This window comes from Hippichthys cyanospilos, chromosome 1 (genome assembly GCF_059441005.1).
Source record: "Hippichthys cyanospilos isolate Australia breed blue-spotted pipefish chromosome 1, RoL_Hcya_1.0, whole genome shotgun sequence".
Classification (NCBI taxonomy): Eukaryota; Metazoa; Chordata; class Actinopteri; order Syngnathiformes; family Syngnathidae; genus Hippichthys; species Hippichthys cyanospilos.
In genome coordinates, this window is record NC_142369.1 from 6,660,716 (window position 1) to 6,679,197 (window position 18,482).

Consider the following 18,482-nt stretch of genomic DNA (forward strand, 5'->3'; position numbering starts at 1 on the left):
AACTTGAAACGAAGTTGAAAGAGAAGACATTTTACCACCCCACTTGCTGTCGTAACTGTAAATAAGATCATTATCTATAGAAAGGAAATGTGTATATGTTTACAAAAGGGATAAAAAGCAACATAAACACACCTTTAACGAAAGTGATAACATTTAAGCCTGATCCTTCATTCGCGCCCCCCATGGAGGCCCAAACAAACGTACATAGGTTATCCCATGTTTACTCTTATTGTATCGCAAAGCATTTATTCAGGAGTTTAACCTTGTTTGAATCATGAAAGAGAAAGTTATCTGTGAAAGCAGCGAGCACAAGAACAAAAAAGACACCGTGACCTCACCACAGGCCAGAACGGTCTGTGGATGGCATTTTATGTTCTTTGAGAAGATAGTAGGCACTGTATGAACTGATAACTGATATTATAGCACACACACACCACATCGCATATTAATTGTAGCGTCGCTGCTGTGTGTGCTCCCCCAAAATCCTTTAGAGCGGTGACTTTATGTAACTTGGACCACTCTAATCAATAAATCGAAAGGGCTCAGCAAAACTGGGTTTGCAAGAGCGTTAGATCTGGAACTGTGGAACACGTCTCTGTCCGTTCTCCTCGCGAGCAAAAAAAATCAAAAGCCTTTTGTCTTCCTTCCACGTGTGTCATTTATTAAACGTTCTAGGTTGCCAGAACCTGACAATCGAGCGTGTCAGCACGAGCGGCACGTCGCCAAAACCTCACCGCTGCGAGGTTTTTTTTAAGGAAAGACGAATGGCATCTCGAAGCGGTCCGAGAGTCAAAAAGGACATGGGTGCATCGAGGAAATGAAACATAAAAGAAGCCAGATGAGACTGGCCTAATAGAGGAAGTGGACTCTAATAAGCCTTGCTCATTACTTGTAGGACACACTGACATATTCAAGTGCGGCGCCACATCAACCTGGAAAGTACTCATCGGTCCGTATGAGCTCCCGGGTGGCGCCAAACTCCAGCGCCAGCTAATCCTCCGCGTTCTTACAACCGCAGTGGTTACCGACGGCGTCCGCGAGGAGATTGAGCAACAAGTACCAACCGAGGGGATAACCCCTGAACGGGAAATAGCCCGGAGCTCAGCTCCGATTGTCATCTTTGCGACAAGAGGTTTGAAGCCGAGTCCATTGCTGCTTTCCGGTGCGTTCATTGATCTGCGGCGGCGCGACTTTATTTTATTTTATTTTTTTATGAGCCACTACTGGAGATCCAGCCACTGCGTCGTAATGAGTGTCGCCCCTCCTTGTAAACTTAACGAGCTCACAGTGTTCCTCAACACTAACCTCTCACTTTACACTTTTCGCTGCTGTGAGCTCGCGGAAAAAGAAGACTTAATTTCCCTCTTAATACCGCAGCTGTGACTTTGCAATTTGAGCTGCAATGATTAATCGACAGCTAATTCATTTTCAAATGAATTGATGATGGATTCATTGTTTTGATAACTAGCGTCGAGGGTTGCATGATTATGGCCAAAATAATAATCACGATTATTTTGGTCAATACTGAAATCACGATTATTAATCTCGATTTTTTTTTTTTATCATGTTTGGTCAAAAATGTCAATTTATTGCCCTTTTTTTAAACATTCTTTTTGAAAACAGGTCTGACGCTTTATGTTGATTAGTTTTTGTGGACAAATATTATTAATAAATAAGTTAATTATTTATTTTTGTGAACAGATCTCTACTGTAAGCCCAAAACAGGACGCTTTATTTTTTATGTTTTTTATTGATATTTCATCTTATTTTTTGTTTTTTACACTTTATATTGATTCTTTTTTTGTGGAAAAAATATTGATTACCATATTTTCCGCACTATAAGGCGCACCAGATTTTAAGGCGCACCCTGAATTAATGACATATTTTAAAACCTTTTCCATATATAAGGCGCACCGGATTATAAGGCGCACCCCCAATTAATGACATATTTTAAAATTTTTTCAATCACAATATAGTAATACTCAAAGTAATAACAATAATAACTCTCAATAGCATAATAAGTCAATGTCAATATGAGCAACCTTGTTCAACTGTAAACACTCAAAAGAAACAGGTAAAGCTTACTTTATCACTTCATTCCCCATCTATGAATCCCAAACTCAATCTTGATCCGTATATGAGGCGCACCTGATTATAAGGCACACCATCAGCTTTTTTTTTTTTTTTTTTTTTTTAATAAAGGCTTTTAGGTGCGCCTTATAGTGCGGAAAATACGGTAATAATTATTTCTTTTTGATAACAGATTTTTTCTTTGATTTAAAAGAGGACCTTTTAGGTTGATTTTTTTTTTTTTTGGGAAGGAGCGGCCGTACAAATAAAGTTTGAAAGGGTCTGAAGTTAAATCAGGCACTGATGTTATCTTTTAAGTTTTTTTTTTTTTTTAACCCCAAAATGCTTTACACTAGTTAAGGGGTACTTGGCTGAAATTATATATATTGTAATTGGTTCTTTGACTGATTATATTATGTTTAATCACCAATACAGTAGTCACATAATTTTAAGGGGCCCTGACATCCTTTCATTTTGAAAAAATTTGGACACCCCTGTCTTGAGACATTCTGTTTCCTGCCGCGTGCTACATTCTAGCACTCGTTCCACTATCTGCCGTCACTATCAGCCCGTGACATTTAACAGAACCGATGTACATTTAACTGCAGAAACAACAAGTTTACAGCAGGACGATAACAGACTGTGTAGCCTAGCTCAACACGTAACGGCGATTGCCCCTTGTTTGCATTTAAAATCTTAAGCAAATGATGGCCTCAGCTGGAATGCAGTGTATATTTACTGGAGTGAATCATCCACTTGAAAAAAATCGCCTCATTTCAAGCCTTGCTTACCAAACTGAGCTTATTGAAAAAAAAAAAAAAGCACAATTGGACCATGTCAGGGCCTTTTATTTATTTTTTATTTCTTAGCAGGCGGAACTCAGTCAGGGTTGTTGTGTTGCAGTGAAGCAAAAAAGCAGTCGATGATGAAATTAGTTTGAGATCTTTTTTTTTTGTCCCTCGCGCCCTTGAGGCTAACACTCTCATTGATCCCTCTTGAGGAAATGGCAGCACGCCAGCGTCGTAAAGCGTGATATGCGGCAAGCTCCCCCCGGGGGTCACACGTTATGTTAACGACGTACATCCTACTGCTTTGTATGTACTTTAAAAACTTTTAAAAACCGCCGCTTGGGTTTTTGCCTCGGCAAGCAGATGCCTACCTGCTTTGACCGTTTCCAAGCGACCAATGGCGGAGAAGCAGATCATTTTTTTTTTTAGTTCTTTATTTAACCAACCACAAGTAGGATTTTACGAAATAGAGATCACACCTACCCAGAACAAACAAGCTGTCTTGGACCCTTGTGCAGTATTTTGATCATTTTTGTGTCCTTTGGGGTCAAGGGATGGCACAATGGGATAACTGAATGGTCGTGCCATTTTGAACTTTGACATTTCAGCTATCTAGCGCCTTCTTTCAATGCTTTACCTTTGATGTGAAATAGTTTGGATGGAAAGATCAAAGGATTGGAGAAAATACTGCTCAGGGGTAATCTACTAGGCCGGCGGTTGTCAAATGGGGGTACGAGTACCCCTGGGGTGCTTGAAGGAGTTCCAGAGGGGTACTCCAGATTTTAAATACAACAAATATGCAATGATCCTTTGAAAATAGTTATTGAGCTCATTAAATGTTTCAGGAAAATATAAATTCATAAAACAAATTATATGTTCACTAGGTTATCGATTTTTTTTATTTTTAACCCCGATTCTCCCCCATACTAGAATGGTTTGACCCAACTTGTCCCGTGCCACCTCTCATTGGCTAACCTGTCAAGTTTGTGATTTATTTTTGTGAACACATCTCTACCATGATCCCAAAAGAGGACACTTTAAATTGAATATTTTCAAATATGTATTCATAATTATTTCTTTTTCAAAACAGGTCTGATACTTTATGTTGGTTATTTTTTTGTGGATAATTTTTTAATCGATAATTAAGTCAATGATTTAATTTTGTGAACCCAAAAGAGGATGCTCTTTGTTTCATAATTTTCCGTGGACACTTAATTATTTATAATTATTTCTGTCTGACACTTTATATTGATTATTTTTTTCCATGGACAAATATTTATTATTAATAATAATAATAATTGCCGTAAATTAATTCTTTTTGATAACAGCTCCATAATCTATGATCCAAAAGTGAACACTTTATGTTCTAAAGTAAGGGTTCTAAAGTTTAATAAATCAAACACTGATGACATGTTTTAAGTCTTTTTTTGTTGTTGTTTTTAATCCAAAAATGCTTAAACGGTTAAACGGTACTTTGCTGAAAACCACTGTACTCGTCAATGTCTTTTTTTGCAGTAATTTTGTTTTTGTGTACCAGTTCATAGTATTCTAGCTACCTAATTTACTAGCCAATCAATGATCATTTGTCACACATGGCCGACGAATTTTTGCATTTTGCTTTGTATTTTGGTTGCTGCTTGTAATATAAGCTTGAGTGCAAGATTAGTGAGGGATTGCTTTGTGTTTTTTTTTTTTTTTTTTTGGAAGCCATGACTGTGGATGATGAGAAAGTAAATAATGACTTTTCAAGCAGGGTGTTTGCTTCAGGGCTGTTTGGATTGATCCAAGTCAGTATCCAGTAGAGTTGATACTTATGTCAATATCGGTATCATTTCACTAGCAAAGAGTTAGAATCAATCCTTAACATTTATTTAGTAATTTGGTTTCTCATGGGACTTTCACGCGATCCCCTTTAAGTGCATAGGACAGAATTAATGGCCTGACATGCTATTTTGGAGCACGGTTTATTGAGTTTTACATATATTTATTTCCAATTTTCATTTTTATTGAAGTGTAGTCCTGCTTTGATTCCGGTCTTTATGTCTGCATTTCCATATTTCTTCATTCGTTTTTTCTTTTTATTCGTGCTAATTGTAGAATTTTAATAATATTATTGTTCGGGGCTCAACATTTAATTTGGAAACAAAATAAGTTATTTCATGGAAGAAATGGATTTAGGATCGGTGATACTTGCACCAATATTAACTGAGTATCGAACAATACCTTAATCTCTTTCATAGTTAGCTTGCTTTAGTGTGAAAGTAATTATTTTTACATGAACTCTTTACTTTAAACAAATATTTGTAAAGTTTGCAGTCATCTGAATGCATGCAGTTGACATTGAAAAATATTGTGGTAGCGTGTGAAGGAGTTTTTCACACAATTCATTTTTACGACTTGCGAATGGGACGCGCTTGCAAGCCTGCCATGCTGTAGCTCTAATAGTTTGTATTTTTGGTAATAATAATATATATTCTATATATATATTCAATTAATATTCTGTCTTATTAAGTATTTGATTACTGTATCCATGTGAAAATGGCAGAAGCATCACGATATTTTCCCCCAGGTATCAAGGGGTGGCCGCAGTGCCCCCCCCCCTCCGCCAATGGCGGGAAGTCAACTCATTGTGATGCCGTCGGCCATTTTTTTATGGTTTCCTGACGTAGTTGCCGCTCATCCGTCTTCTGAGACATGACACAATTCTGTTCCGAATGAGTCAGAGTCACACAGTGTCAGTCACTCGGCGCGGCGGTCAAAGGTTCCTTCTCACACTCCCGCGTCTAGACCAAATTCTCCGCACGCTCGTCCATGACGCGATCACAAGGATGCGTGGATGCGTATCCTAACGAGGCATCAGCGCCTCAACTGTTTTTTTTTTGCCGCATCAATGTCTTCTCGCTGTGAAATTTGACTTTGATCGTCCTCGCCGAGGCAGCGCGTGACATCACTGATAGAGCGGCACCGCTTGATTACAGAAGTCCATTAGCTGCAGGACTGAAGAACCGCCGCAGAAGCCAAAAAGCCATAAACCCCCTCTCATAAAGCTCCCTATGAAAAACCTAATTGTTCCCTATCAATATTGGCCAAAAGTCATATTTTTGAGTCGCGGGAAAGTGACAAGGTATTAATCGCGGCCCAAAGTGGTTCGGCGACCTTCGGGTCGCGGCCTTGTGACGGAAGCGCGGCGCGGTCCTTCTGGATGCCTAATGACGCTTGCTGGCATCCTGATGTCCACCATATTTCCTGCTCCAAAATTGAATTAGCTAATGCTTCCCGACAGTGGATGCGGAAAGGGGAGTGAAATTGAAGTGAGGAGGCGGCGCCGCGATTAAACCGGCTTAACCTCTATCTGAACCTGTTTGGTATCAGCGCGGCGATACAAGCCCCAGCTACCTAGCCGATTTCGCCACGGGGATGTGTGTGTGTATATATGTGAGTGTGTGTTTGGGGGGGGTAAACGAGGAAGCAGGAAATGAAAGAATGAGTTTGAAAGGTGACAGGCAGATAATATTGGGTGCGAGAGTAACGGAAAGGGATGAGGAAATGAGGTTAGATCAAGGAGAAAAGTGGGAGAGCAAGAGTAGATGTTCTAGGGTCTGGGCAGCGGTCTCCAGCGCCGCATTTTGGTTCTTTCATCCTTCTGCCGTGTCTCTCGATGACTTGGGAAAATAATGAGTACTTCATCCAAATTTAGTAGTTTGTCGGTTTTCTAAATGTAGTTTTCGGTGCTCTTGGAACCACTCTTGTGGCATTATGTTACAAATGATTGAAATTCCTTTATTTTTTTTATGATAACGTAAAAGAATCAATGGGCAAAAAAAAACACGAGGGAGCTGAAATTTCCAGCAGATGGTTAAAACATGTCAAATTTAAAATGGCAATGATTCTGACACTTCTATGTGATTGTAGCTGGACGTGCGTAATTTTGTGTACAAACGTAATAATTGTCCAAATTTTGGACTATATACAGTAAAACCATTATAATTCCAATTTTGAGATACATGTTAATTGGATATTTGACATTGATTTTCCTGTCATTTTTGCAACATTCCGTTGAGCAGCGGTCAAACTGTCAGCAAACGGAAAATTCTTTGTTGACTTGTGTTTCACCCCAAGACAGTAGGTGGCGGTAGACACCAGTTAATGGCTATGTCATTAAGTGTCATCGTCACTTTGCAGACCACAAAGACAGACCATACCGTTTTTTCAATTTTTCTGTGCATGTTAATAAATGTAATCTAGATATGTATGGATAGAAGTGATGCCACTGATCAATTTGAGTGGGTGAAGGAAAAAAATATTAAAAATAACTTTAATTATTATGCTTTAAAAGCATTTACAAAGCTACTTTATGGGTTGTTCTGTACCAAACAAACGATCCAAAAAAGTGTCATTTTGTGTAAAAGAATATCAAAAATTGGGTTGTTTTATTCAAAACCCCGAAAGTTGGGTCAAATTGACATAAATTGGTGGTTCTTTGACCCATAATTGGGTTATTTTTAATCCAACTGTTTTGAAAATGTTTGGGTTGAAATATAATCCAATGAGGATGCAATTATTTAGAGTATGATCTAAGACAATTGGGTCAAATATTACCCAATTATGGGTCAAAAAAGGACTGACCCAATATTTGATCCGTTTTTCCCATTTTTTTCTGGGCTGTTTTGCTCCCCAAAAAATACAGTTTTGTATTAGACAACATCAAAAATTGGGTTTCTTATCAAATAACCCAATAAATTGATCCAAATATTGTATGGGTTTTTTTGACTCACAAGTTTTTTTACCCAATCATTTTTAACATGTAAATATTATTGATTGATTGTCATTTTATAAATATTGGCACATCAGTCGGAATTTTCGTATCACCCCAAATCATCCCTTATCAAGGACCCCCAAAATGGCACGTTTGTTCAACAGTTAGCATTACATTGTGAAAGTTAGCAAGCCATTTTCAACATTTTACATTGGCCAGTCATTTGTAAAAACAACACACGCGCATGTGTGGACTGAATAAATTTGAAGCTTGCCAAAATGTGATTTATGAGGCTTTGGCCTGACACCAGCGAAATATACAGATTATTTTACATTTTAAGTCCAATTGTTCTGAATTCAACTTGACAGCTGACTGCATGATACACATGTGGTAAAATGGCGAAATAAATATAATATAATTTATATGATAATAAAAGATACATTTCCTCAATGTTATTTAAGATGCCACTTGATTTCTAAAAGGTTTAATGGCACTTTTTTTTTTTGGAAGACAGTCAAAATTACCCTTTGAGTATTAAGCATAACCATGAAGTCCAAATGAAAAATGAAGGAGGCTGCGAGAGAAGCAATTGTGGAAGAAGAACCACTGTGAGAGGGAAATGCGGATTGTTCTTTTGCACAAAGCCGTCCTCTCTCTCTGCTCTCCATCTATCTGAGAAAACAACAAAACGCCGAGTGGAGGAGGAAGAAAGCAAGCGAGAGAGGAAAGATGGGAGGAGAGAGCCTTCAAAACAAGTCCTCACCCACAGGGGTCAGAGACAAGCACCATCGCACACCGAAAAAAGCAAGTAAAGGTTCTGAAACTTTCTACCGAGCTGCACCCAGCCAACTACCTTGAAAAAAAAGTCAATTTTAAATAGTTACCAATGTTCATGCACTTCCAGTGTGCACGGGTTGTATGCATTCATCCCAGCAGGCCACACTTACGAAACACCTGCGATTTTTATTCCATTCCATCAGTTTCATCAATCAGGCCCACTCTTGATTACGTACATAAAAAGGTGGCAGCATTGTCTGGATCATTACGACCTACATAAACCTTTTGGAGTGAAGCGTAAAACGAAGAGACGCTCAATATTTCACATCCGCGTGCATTTGTGTGCTGCTAATTAGAAGATAATTAGCAGGGTCCAAAATGTCTTCTTTAACATTACATATAAATACTGCTGACCAGACTATTTTATCATTACGATCAAACAATCTTGATCAAGGCCGCCTTATCTCTCAGAGGGGTTAGATTTTCCAAGAAAAAGGCCCTTGATCCCCCACAGCAAGAAAAAAACGGACTTATTATCAGAAAATGCGAACAAAACCTCTTAAAGTGCATCTGTGGTCTTGAGAAGGAAAAATATACTCTCCTGAGACCCAGCGTATTTATTTGTGTCCATTTTCTCTCAGCTAGTCAGTAAAGTCCAGGATATCCTCTACTGGATACACTGGGACTTTGTAGGTTAGCTTGAGTGAGTCAAAAATATATAGAAGGTAAAAACAAATGTCCACTACGGTGGACAGAAATTGTCAGCGTTATCCATAAGAGAGACTGAAGGTAAAGAACACAAACTGAGTCAGTTTGTCTTGCCTTGTCAGACCAAACCATTATGACCAGTGCTTGACTCCCCTGGGTTTTTATTTTTTCCTAAAACGGGGGCTGCTTTACAAACTCTGGAATTTTAGTTCAGGTTGTTTTCTTAAATCCCCAAATGGTCACAGATCTCCCTTCGCTAACCTTTGGGGAGAAAAAAGTTACACAATCATAACATGATACAAAAGTCATATGTTCAACACTAACTTCAAACCTTCTACCACCCCCTCAAAAAAAAAAAATCACGATAAATGATAGTACACGTGTTTAAATGACTAGCATATATTTTTCTCCATCACAACATACATCTCAGGAGGATATGTGGTATATTAAGAAAAATTGCAAACGTATTTTGGTTTCACCAATTGTTATTACAGCAAGCTTTTTGAATAGTTTGGGGAACAGAGGTGGAAATATCGTCAGTGCAGCCGGCGCATCAGGGCTTAAAATGGTATCATTACAGAATCATTTTGTAGATTAAAGCTCAGGGTTGATCATGCCATGACACGGACAACATAAAATTGGATAGCAAGTGGATGAAAGAGCCATCATTGTGAAACTTAGCCAAAGCAAACAACAAAGTGACAAATATTCAAAATGCAGTGGACCACCGGGTTACGGCATCCCTGGCTTACGTTTTTTTTTTTTCATGATACGAAGTGGAATACAAGGTTTTTTTTATCCCATCTTTACAAAAAAAAATTCGCTTTAGGGCAACAACGACACTTACAAAATTCAAACTTGGTGGTCAGTGTGTGTGCGTATGTGGCACCGCGCTCATACATCACGACATGCGTCACTGCATACGTCACTTAAACGCCGGTCTTCTATTGGTCAGCGTCGCTAAGATGCTCATCTGCTATTGGTCAGAGTCACGGTGTCGCTAAAATGCCAATATGCTAAAGACTTGATCTCGTGTGAGTGTGTACAATATTGTATTTATTGTGCATTTTAGTGCTTAATTCAAATTGCAATTCTTTTTCCATGGGTCCCAAGATTGCTAGTGAATTTAAAGGTAGAAGTAAGAAGATGATTAGTATGAAAACAAAGCTGAAGATAAACAAGAAATATGAAGAAGTCTAGGCTAGGCTAGGCTAGATGTTTTTACCTGGGGTTTCATACGCATTAGCTAATTAGCATAGATTTCTATATTCCTCACGTCTACAAATCATCACTTTTCAGGAGATGTTTGTTCGACCGTTATCATTACAGCGTGAAACTTAGCAAGTTAGTCTCACAAATTTCAGTCACTACCAATGGATTGAAGGAATTTGAGTTGGTACTGATTTTGGATGTGAAATGTGAAACTGACTCAGATTTGCGCGAATCCGACCAAGAAAACGCCAGCATTGAACCGGAGAGCTAGACAGCTAAGACATTATTCATTTAATGAACGTAATGTCTCCGCCCCCTGCAGGCTGTCTGCATGCTGTCTCAACCAATAGGTTTCTCCAGCTTTTACAAGCTTGTCTTAATGGAACCAGCAAAATAAAAAGCCCGTTTGGGTGCAGTTTTTACCATATAGACTTTGAGAGCCTTTCAAAGGGTTTTGCGGTCTTTCATTTGACTTTGTAAAATCCTACGGTCCACATGCTCTAGCGCATGCGTGTTCGTAGCAGGTGGAGATGTTTTTTTTTGATGGAGGGGGGGGTGACTAAGGGTTTCATACAGTATGCAGCCAAGTCGGCCGTTCTGCAGCGCCATCCATCATCTCCTCCTGCACAAGCGCCGACATGCGCCCCGATGTCAACCGCAGTGGCGCGCGCCAGGCTGCTCCACCGCCATCTCGTGCGCAAAGCCTACCAAGACCCACGCAAACTCTGCAGCCCCCCTTCCGCCGTTACTCAATAGAGTGGGGGCGTGGAGCTACCGCGTGAACCACCCACCTCCCGCCTCTGCACTGGAACCCAAACAGTTTCTCCCATGCGCGAGGTCTGTTGCTTTTTGAAAGCGCTAGCACACATCATGCCGCTTCCGTCCCCAAGCGCTAATTAATCAATTAGGGATGATGACAGGTGCCGGCAGGAGAAAAGGTGTCTTACCTGTTACGGGAAGGAAGTAAATATCCTTCAAATTAGTCCCTTCTGGTACCTCGCGTCTCACGTGCTTTGCTCGGATTCCTTCCCCCCGAGTGCTTCTGTCTGTCCGTACGTCTCTCCTTCCCGTGGGATCTCCTTCCGCCCCCCTCCTCTTCCCCCTCCTCCCGGCCCTCCCTCTACCTCTTGATTTCCGCGGGATCAGCTCGCCCTGGCCGAGCCGCCTGGACTGGGACGGAGCGGTGCTGGGTTCTGGTGGCTCGGCCGCGGCCGTCGCTCGGCGCGTGCCATCCTTTCTGTCCGGGGAGCGGGGGGGGCGTCGATGCGCGCATGCGTGTGTCGGGAAGCGGCGTGCAGCAGCTACAGGTGATGAGGGAACATTGCCGGTATTCCAAAGCTGCCGTTGGTAACGAGGCTGCGCCTCGGAGTGTTGCTGCTGCGTGCGAGACCGCGCCAGGCAAGAGGCTGCTGCGTACCCTCTTCTCCCCCCCCCCCCTCCCCCTCCCTCCCCCCTTCTCCATCTCTACAAACGCACACGCGTTCACGCTATTAATTCTAATTCAATGCTAGCTTTGCCTACCGCTTTCACTGCTGGTGCGAAATAAGGTCACCGATTCCTGGATGTTGATTAAGAATTTTAGGATTTACGGCGATATTAATTCGTATCGCTGGCGTTGTGTGGAATCTTCCTAGCTCCTTTTCGGGAGACGAGCCGAAACGGCAAGTTTGTTCAACCCTTAACATTGCATCATGAAAGTGCACAAGTTAATACTATCTACATTATTTAAAAAAATCAAAATGCAGCATGAGGTTATGGCGCGATAAAATCTACAAATTCAGTAAAATTGGGCTTCCACCCCAACTCAGCAATTGCTGTTCGCTTCCCATTTTAACTACCAAATCTGGAATCCGTTGGATTCACAGTACTCGTGCTGAAAACATATTATAATCCAAAAACTAAAAAATCTAATTTGATCATAATGGTAAATATGATCTACATCGGTGCTTCTGAAATTGTGGGGGAGCCCCCCCCCCCCGGGCGGCACGGATGACCCCAGGGAAAAGGTTTTGTTTTTGTCATCTGAAGTGTAATTGCAATAAAATACAAATGTTATTAATTTCTTTTATTTTAGTTTCAGGCACTTTGATGCACTTGGTTATTTTTTTCTCTTTTAGACTAAGCTGTAACCTGTATAAATGCTGTAAAAAATAACAGTTGTTAAAAGTTGAATTATATAGATTTTTTCTATTGGTAATGTAAAAACTGACACAAGTTTTGCTATACTTATACAATTTCTATAGATACTAATCTTATTTATAGCATAAAGTGGGGGGAAAGCGAAGACCGTTCTCTTTCCTAGGGGTGGCTTGACAGAATATAATTTAGAATCACTGATTTACATCAAGGCTGTCCGAGCTTTTTCTTCCGAGGACCACACACAGAAAAATAATAAGACGGAAGAGCCACATTATTTATTGCGTGTTTCAGATTATAAGGAACAACAAAAATTTAACAGAAAATGTATACTGTGTTTGTCGCGCAGACGCACTCGGATTGTTAGAAAAGTTACAACACATGATTGCATTTACTAGTGGAGATTGCCTCATGGTGGCAAGTAAAGCAGTTCACAGTCAAAATCAATACTTCGATAGTGTCTTCTTCTCTTCAGGAGATTGCCCCAGGAAAAAAAAAAAAAACCCTGCAGATATGCCGCACTGGACTATAAACCACAGGGTGCAAGGCATGAGAAAAAAGTCATGGTAAGTCTGATATTTAAGTTTGTTTTTTTTTTACTTATTAGATCAACTGTAAAAATCAAGTGAGCAATTATACACTGTCTAGCAAGGTTTTCTGGTAAAGGTAATAAGGCGAATTAAAAAATCAAACTCCTAGCGCTGTTTAACATCAAACCCTGTCATTAATTTTTTCAAATATCACTACGCAAAATGTCTAAAAGTAATTTTAAAGTATGATGTGGGCCGCTAAAACGTTGATAATAGTCCACAAATAGCTGTCATTTGGACACCTCAACCGGAATTAAAAGCGTTAAAGCAATTACAACTACATGCTAAATCTCTTGACAAATGACACGATCGAGCGCGACGCGTCACAAAGCTGATCTAACTAACGGAACGATCGTGTAAATGATGGACCTTAATAAATCCGGTCATGTGATCTTCATTCGGAAAGATTTCAATTGGAATGCTGAAAAAGTGTCCGTGTAAACCTGGCTAATTGATACAGTGCTGGAGATAATTCAATGAGTCTCGCCAGATGATCCGGTCCTCTTCCGGGATCTGTCTCACTCTGTCCTCATAGTGTGGGGCATTTCCATCCTTTTTCATCCTGCTGTACAGTTCTGACCAATCATCAACAGAGTCATCAATTAGTCGACTTAAACTGAGATGTCCTAATAAAAATCGTTAGTCTCTTAAGACCTGGCGGCGCCGTGAGATTTTCTTTGTGTTAAATGGACTCCTTGACCTAGTCAAGATTGAGCAACCGTTTCCAACTATTCCCACTCACACGTGCACATTGCATTTAGTCCACATTGTCCTCCTTTTGCTCTCAATGGGAATAAGCAAGCATTTGCACACATATGGTGTATTATGAATGCTTTGTAATTTCAGCACCTGGTCCCTGTCTGTGTCTGTATTCGTGTGTGTGTGCGTGTCTGAGTGTCACTCATTCAAACTGCTCAACATGAAAACCAGTAGTGCAGTCATTTAAAAAAAGCGTCTTCAACAAGTCTTTGTCGCCCTCTGCTGGCTCCTGTGTGTACTCTGGCACGAAACAAGCGTGACAAATCGTACATTACATTGAGCTCAAAGTTTGGCTCAAGGCCAAAGAATTGACCAAAAGACGCCTCCCAAAACTTTATCAGCAAACTTCTTACGAGGGAATAATGGCTCGGAGGATCCGACAGCAGGGAGCAGGGTGAACGTCTGTACTTGCAACCAAGAGCCTTCTATTTCTTCATCATATTCCCCATTTGGAATCGAGTTTGGATTCGCTTGGCTGCTTCCTCGAGCGTGCGATAGATGAGAAATCTGTGACTGGGGCTCAAGTTACTGTTTGTATAGTGAAGACATGACAGTCATCAACATGCAAAACGGCGCCGATGGGGACCTCACTTTCCTCAAAAATCCTATCTGGACTTTGGACGTCCTTTTGATAAGGTGAGTCCCCTTTTTCTTTATCGTTCTTGAGAACTTATCCTGGAATCAATGAATTTTTTACTCGGGCTTGTCTCTGTGATCTATGAGAAACGCAGAGTGCAGATGCTACGATGCCTGCTTGGATTTGGTATTTGTTTCATTCTACTTTTCAGAAACAAGAACATTATTTTTTAAATATACATTTTATATATCAGCTTGGGTCTTGTCCCTTTATAAAAAAAACATATTTGACCAGCATTTTATGATTTATTGTTATTATGGCATGTGTCCTACACAGCTCTCTTACTCACAGCACCGCCTGTAAGAATAGTTTTTGCCCAAATTCCCTATAAAATGCCATGACTTTGTCAGTGTAGAATGATAAACAGGAGTTTAGTTTTAAGCAAAAATGCCTTCATTTGGGGCTGAACAAGGCCGAGTATTAACAGGCTGCTTCAGACTCCACGTTAAACTGAGCCCGGGAATGCTATTGCAGTTTATCGGGTAGGCTCTGCTGTAAAATGCGGGTCTCAGAGTTAACTTTGCACATGTTGTCAAAAGTCATAGCTTTCGGGAGCTATTATAACTTACTTTAATACAACCAATAAAACCAAATCCCCAAATCTAGTTTTTCCTCATTTCCCATGTGTATTTTCCATTCTCTGCACCACAGGTACGTTTTAATGGACTAACACAACTCCAAAATGATAACAAAATGGGCACTGAAAAAAACTGCACAATTTGGAATTGCCTTTTATCGAGGGCACCCGAAGGAACACTTCTTTCTCACTGTTACCTCGGCGCAGGAAAAGCTCTCAATGGCACAATATGTTCTGCACCTTAATTCATCACCCCTGTGTGAGTTTGAGTTTTTGCTCTTGCAGATGTCAAGCAACTCGACTGAAGAGGAAACGTGTTTCCACTCCGGGCCCTTGCGCATCTTTTTCCTATGCTTCAATATCTCCTATATCTTCGTACTCCCCCTCTACATTGCTGTCCTGTACATGGGGTTCCGTCAAACCGCGCAGCATTGCTCCGCCTTGCCCTTATCTACGTCGTCCAGCAGTGCGGTCAGTCATTCCGACATGTTCACCATCCACATGGCCGCCATGGAAGTCTTCGGTGTGTTGGCTTCCATCCTGCGTGCTTACGGCCTCCTGGCGGACAATCCCAAAGCCACCCGGCATGGATTGTTAATGTATTTTTTCATGTGGTACGGTGAAGTGATATTTCATACCCTGACCTGCGTGGATCGCTACCTGGCCGTGATCCATCCCATCGCCTACATGGGCCTGAGGCAGGGGCAGGCCGTGCAAATCCGGAACGCGATGGTTGCAAGCGTTTGGCTGATTTGCATTGCTACCACTGCTGTATCAACTGTTCGATATTTTTCCATCGCGGAAATAGGCTTCCTGAGCTTTATTTTAGCCGCCGTGGTCTTCTCCAGCTTTTCGGTTCTTTGCGCTCTTGTTAGACAAGGGCCGGGCTCACAGATTGTGCACAAGATCAACCAGAAGAAGCGGAGGGCCTTTAAAACCATCCTGATCATCCTAGCGGTGCTGCTTTTGAGGTACATGTGGAGTCTGGCGGGGTGTTTATATAGTGTCATTCGCCCGAGCAATCCCCTTAATTGTTTGTTTGTGATGATGGAATGCCTGGCTTGGTTCCCCGGCGCTTTGGTGTCACCCCTCTTCTTCCTGCACAGGAGAGGGGTGCTGTTGTGCCGTCACCACAGCACTCGGGGAGCCTTGCATGGTCAAGCGAATACCATAGAATGAGTGCTTTGTTTACGTTTTTTCTTCCCAATCAATGGAGGGATTTAGTCACCGCTTTCTTAAATGCGCTTCCGATAAAAACGTGTGGATCATGAATACTTTAGCATGAAGACTAGAAGATATTGAACTCAACTTTAGGGTGGTACCACAAAGCAAAGGTATTGACCAACGGACGCCTCCCAAAACCTCATCAGCAAGATTCCCATGGCGGAATAATGGCTCAGCTCTGATGACAGAGCAAATGAACACCTGTAGTTGTGATCAGGTGTTTGGATCCTTCCGTCGAGTAATAAAGTACCCAAATTGGAAGATGATTTGCATCCATTCAGGTGTGTTCTGCTTCCTGGAGCGTGTGATAGTTGAGAATCTGTGACCGTGTCTCAAGTTACTGTTTGTATTTGATGTTTGATGCAAAACGCCACCAGCATGGACCTCACTTTACTCAGAAATAGGACCTGAAATATTTGGACTTTGGACGTGCATCTGATAAGGTGAGTCCCCTTTGGTTTTTCACACAGAAGTGTTGTAGTTCCCTAGATCGGTTTTGGTCTTGAGACCGATCTCGAGACCACTGTCCATTCTCGGATGCAAAGGTAGTTTTACTCAAATTGGTCTCAGTCTCGGATGGACTGGACTTTTGATCAAGATTGGTCAAGACCAGACCAGTCCTACTGTGATCACTCGAACATGCAGAATGTAGTTGCTATACTGCCTTCCTCGTGCCGCCTGTTTAGACATTTGTTTCATTATATTATTTTGAAAATTTCATGTGTTATTTTTGCAAATGTTATGGGAAAAACTTACTGATGATTTTGCCCTTTAAAACCCGGGTATCCTTGTTGAATTCCATTCGCAAGGATACCTTATTAAGTTTGGTCGAGTAGTTCAAAGGGTTCAAGGAAAGGCACCAAAGCCTCTTGTTGCCTTAAAATGTGTAAATTCGCCAGGCCGTAGCTCTCAAACCCTTGCTCTGATTGACCTAAAATTTTATATTTAGTGTTGTGCCACAACTATCAGGAAATACACCAAGTTTAACCAAAATCAAAATCACCGTCTTGTGATTTTTGGCATGGACTGATCCAACTCTAAAATCTGCTCTGATAAAACCATACATTTTAGAGTAGCCTTTTTTGTAGACAGTTGAAGGCACACTTCGTTCTTAGTTACTTTTGCAAAAAAAAGTCGCGAACTGGCCCATGTTCGCCACCTTAATTCACCCGCGTGAGTTTGACAAGCTGTGTGCTTTTACAGATGTCCAGCAATTCAACCAAGGGAGAAATCTGCTTTGTCTCTGGGCCCTTGCACATCGTTTTCATTTGCTTCAACATCTCCACCATCCTCATGCTCCCCCTCCACATGGTGGTCCTGTACATGGGGTACCGACAGACCACCCAGCATTGCTCCACCTTGCCGTTCTCTACGTTGTCCAGCAGTGCGGTCAGTCATTCCGACATGTTCACCTTCCACCTGGCGGCCATGGAAGTGATCGGCGTGTTGGGTTCCACCCTGCGTACTTACGGCCTCTTGGCGGACAAACCGAGCGTCGTTCACCATGGATTATACATGTATTATTTCATGTGGTATGGTGAAGTGATATTTCACACCGTGACCTGCATGGAACGCTATTTGGCCGTGGTCCATCCCATCACCTACTTGGGCCTGAAGCAGGCGCGAGGCTTAAAACTCCGGAACGTCGTCATCGCAAGTGTTTGGCTGATTTGCACCATCCGCACCTGTGCAGCTTCTTTTCTACATAATGACATAGCTGAATTAATCTTTCTTATCCTTATCTTAATTATAGTGGCCTTCTTATGCTTTTCAGTTCTCTGTGCTCTGATTAAAAACAGACCGGGCTCACAGACCGTGTACAGGATCAATCGGAACAAACGAACGGCCTTTAAAACCATGATGATCATCGTGTCAGCGTTGTCTGCGAGGCACATTTGGAGTCTGATGACGTCCATACGAGCTGTCATAGGCCCGCCCAATCAAATGTTTTGTTTGTTATTGCTCATGGAATGCCTGGCATGGTTCCCCAGCTCTTTGGTGTTGCCCCTACTCTTCCTGCACAGGAGACGGGCACTCGTGTGCTGTAACCACGGCACTCGGGGAGTCTTGCACACTTAACCCATCACCTTTCAAAGATTGTTTTCTTTCTTTTTTCGAAAAGGCTTTTTCTTCACAGCTTTTTTTCTGTAATTCCTATGAACATTTGCGGAATCTTCATGTGGAATAAAAGCTGTCCTCTTGCCTGCAAGTGTGGTCTCATGATGACAGTTAAAAAAGTATTTTCCAG

At 41.4% G+C, this 18,482-nt stretch overlaps 3 protein-coding genes across 3 annotated transcripts in view; 2 read left to right on the forward strand and 1 right to left on the reverse strand.

Annotated features, from left to right (window-relative positions):
* The window catches only part of trpc5a (transient receptor potential cation channel, subfamily C, member 5a), a 56,114-nt gene extending 44,401 nt beyond the window's left edge, over positions 1-11,713 (reverse strand). The window contains exon 1 of the mRNA XM_088426446.1: positions 11,259-11,713. The gene's annotated coding sequence lies outside the window, so the exon portion shown is untranslated. The remainder of the gene's footprint in view (positions 1-11,258) is intronic.
* A 2,137-nt stretch (positions 11,714-13,850) lies between these two features.
* Positions 13,851-16,198, forward strand: LOC148428844 (uncharacterized). Its single transcript, XM_088426511.1, has 2 exons — positions 13,851-14,432; positions 15,296-16,198. Exon 2 carries the CDS (start codon positions 15,296-15,298, stop codon positions 16,187-16,189), a length of 894 nt encoding a protein of 297 aa, XP_088282637.1. The 5' UTR covers positions 13,851-14,432; the 3' UTR covers positions 16,190-16,198.
* Positions 16,199-16,398: 200 nt separating this feature from the next.
* LOC148428845 (uncharacterized) lies at positions 16,399-18,443 on the forward strand. Its single transcript, XM_088426522.1, has 3 exons — positions 16,399-16,515; positions 16,612-16,677; positions 17,438-18,443. Exon 3 carries the CDS (start codon positions 17,438-17,440, stop codon positions 18,311-18,313), a length of 876 nt encoding a protein of 291 aa, XP_088282648.1. The 5' UTR covers positions 16,399-16,515; positions 16,612-16,677; the 3' UTR covers positions 18,314-18,443.
* The last annotated feature ends 39 nt before the right edge of the window (positions 18,444-18,482 follow it).

Excerpts from the sequence above, each read along its gene's own strand:
- LOC148428844 (XM_088426511.1), top strand. The coding sequence starts at position 15,296 with ATGTCAAGCAACTCGACTGAAGAGGAAACGTGTTTCCACTCCGGGCCC.
- LOC148428845 (XM_088426522.1), top strand. The coding sequence starts at position 17,438 with ATGTCCAGCAATTCAACCAAGGGAGAAATCTGCTTTGTCTCTGGGCCC.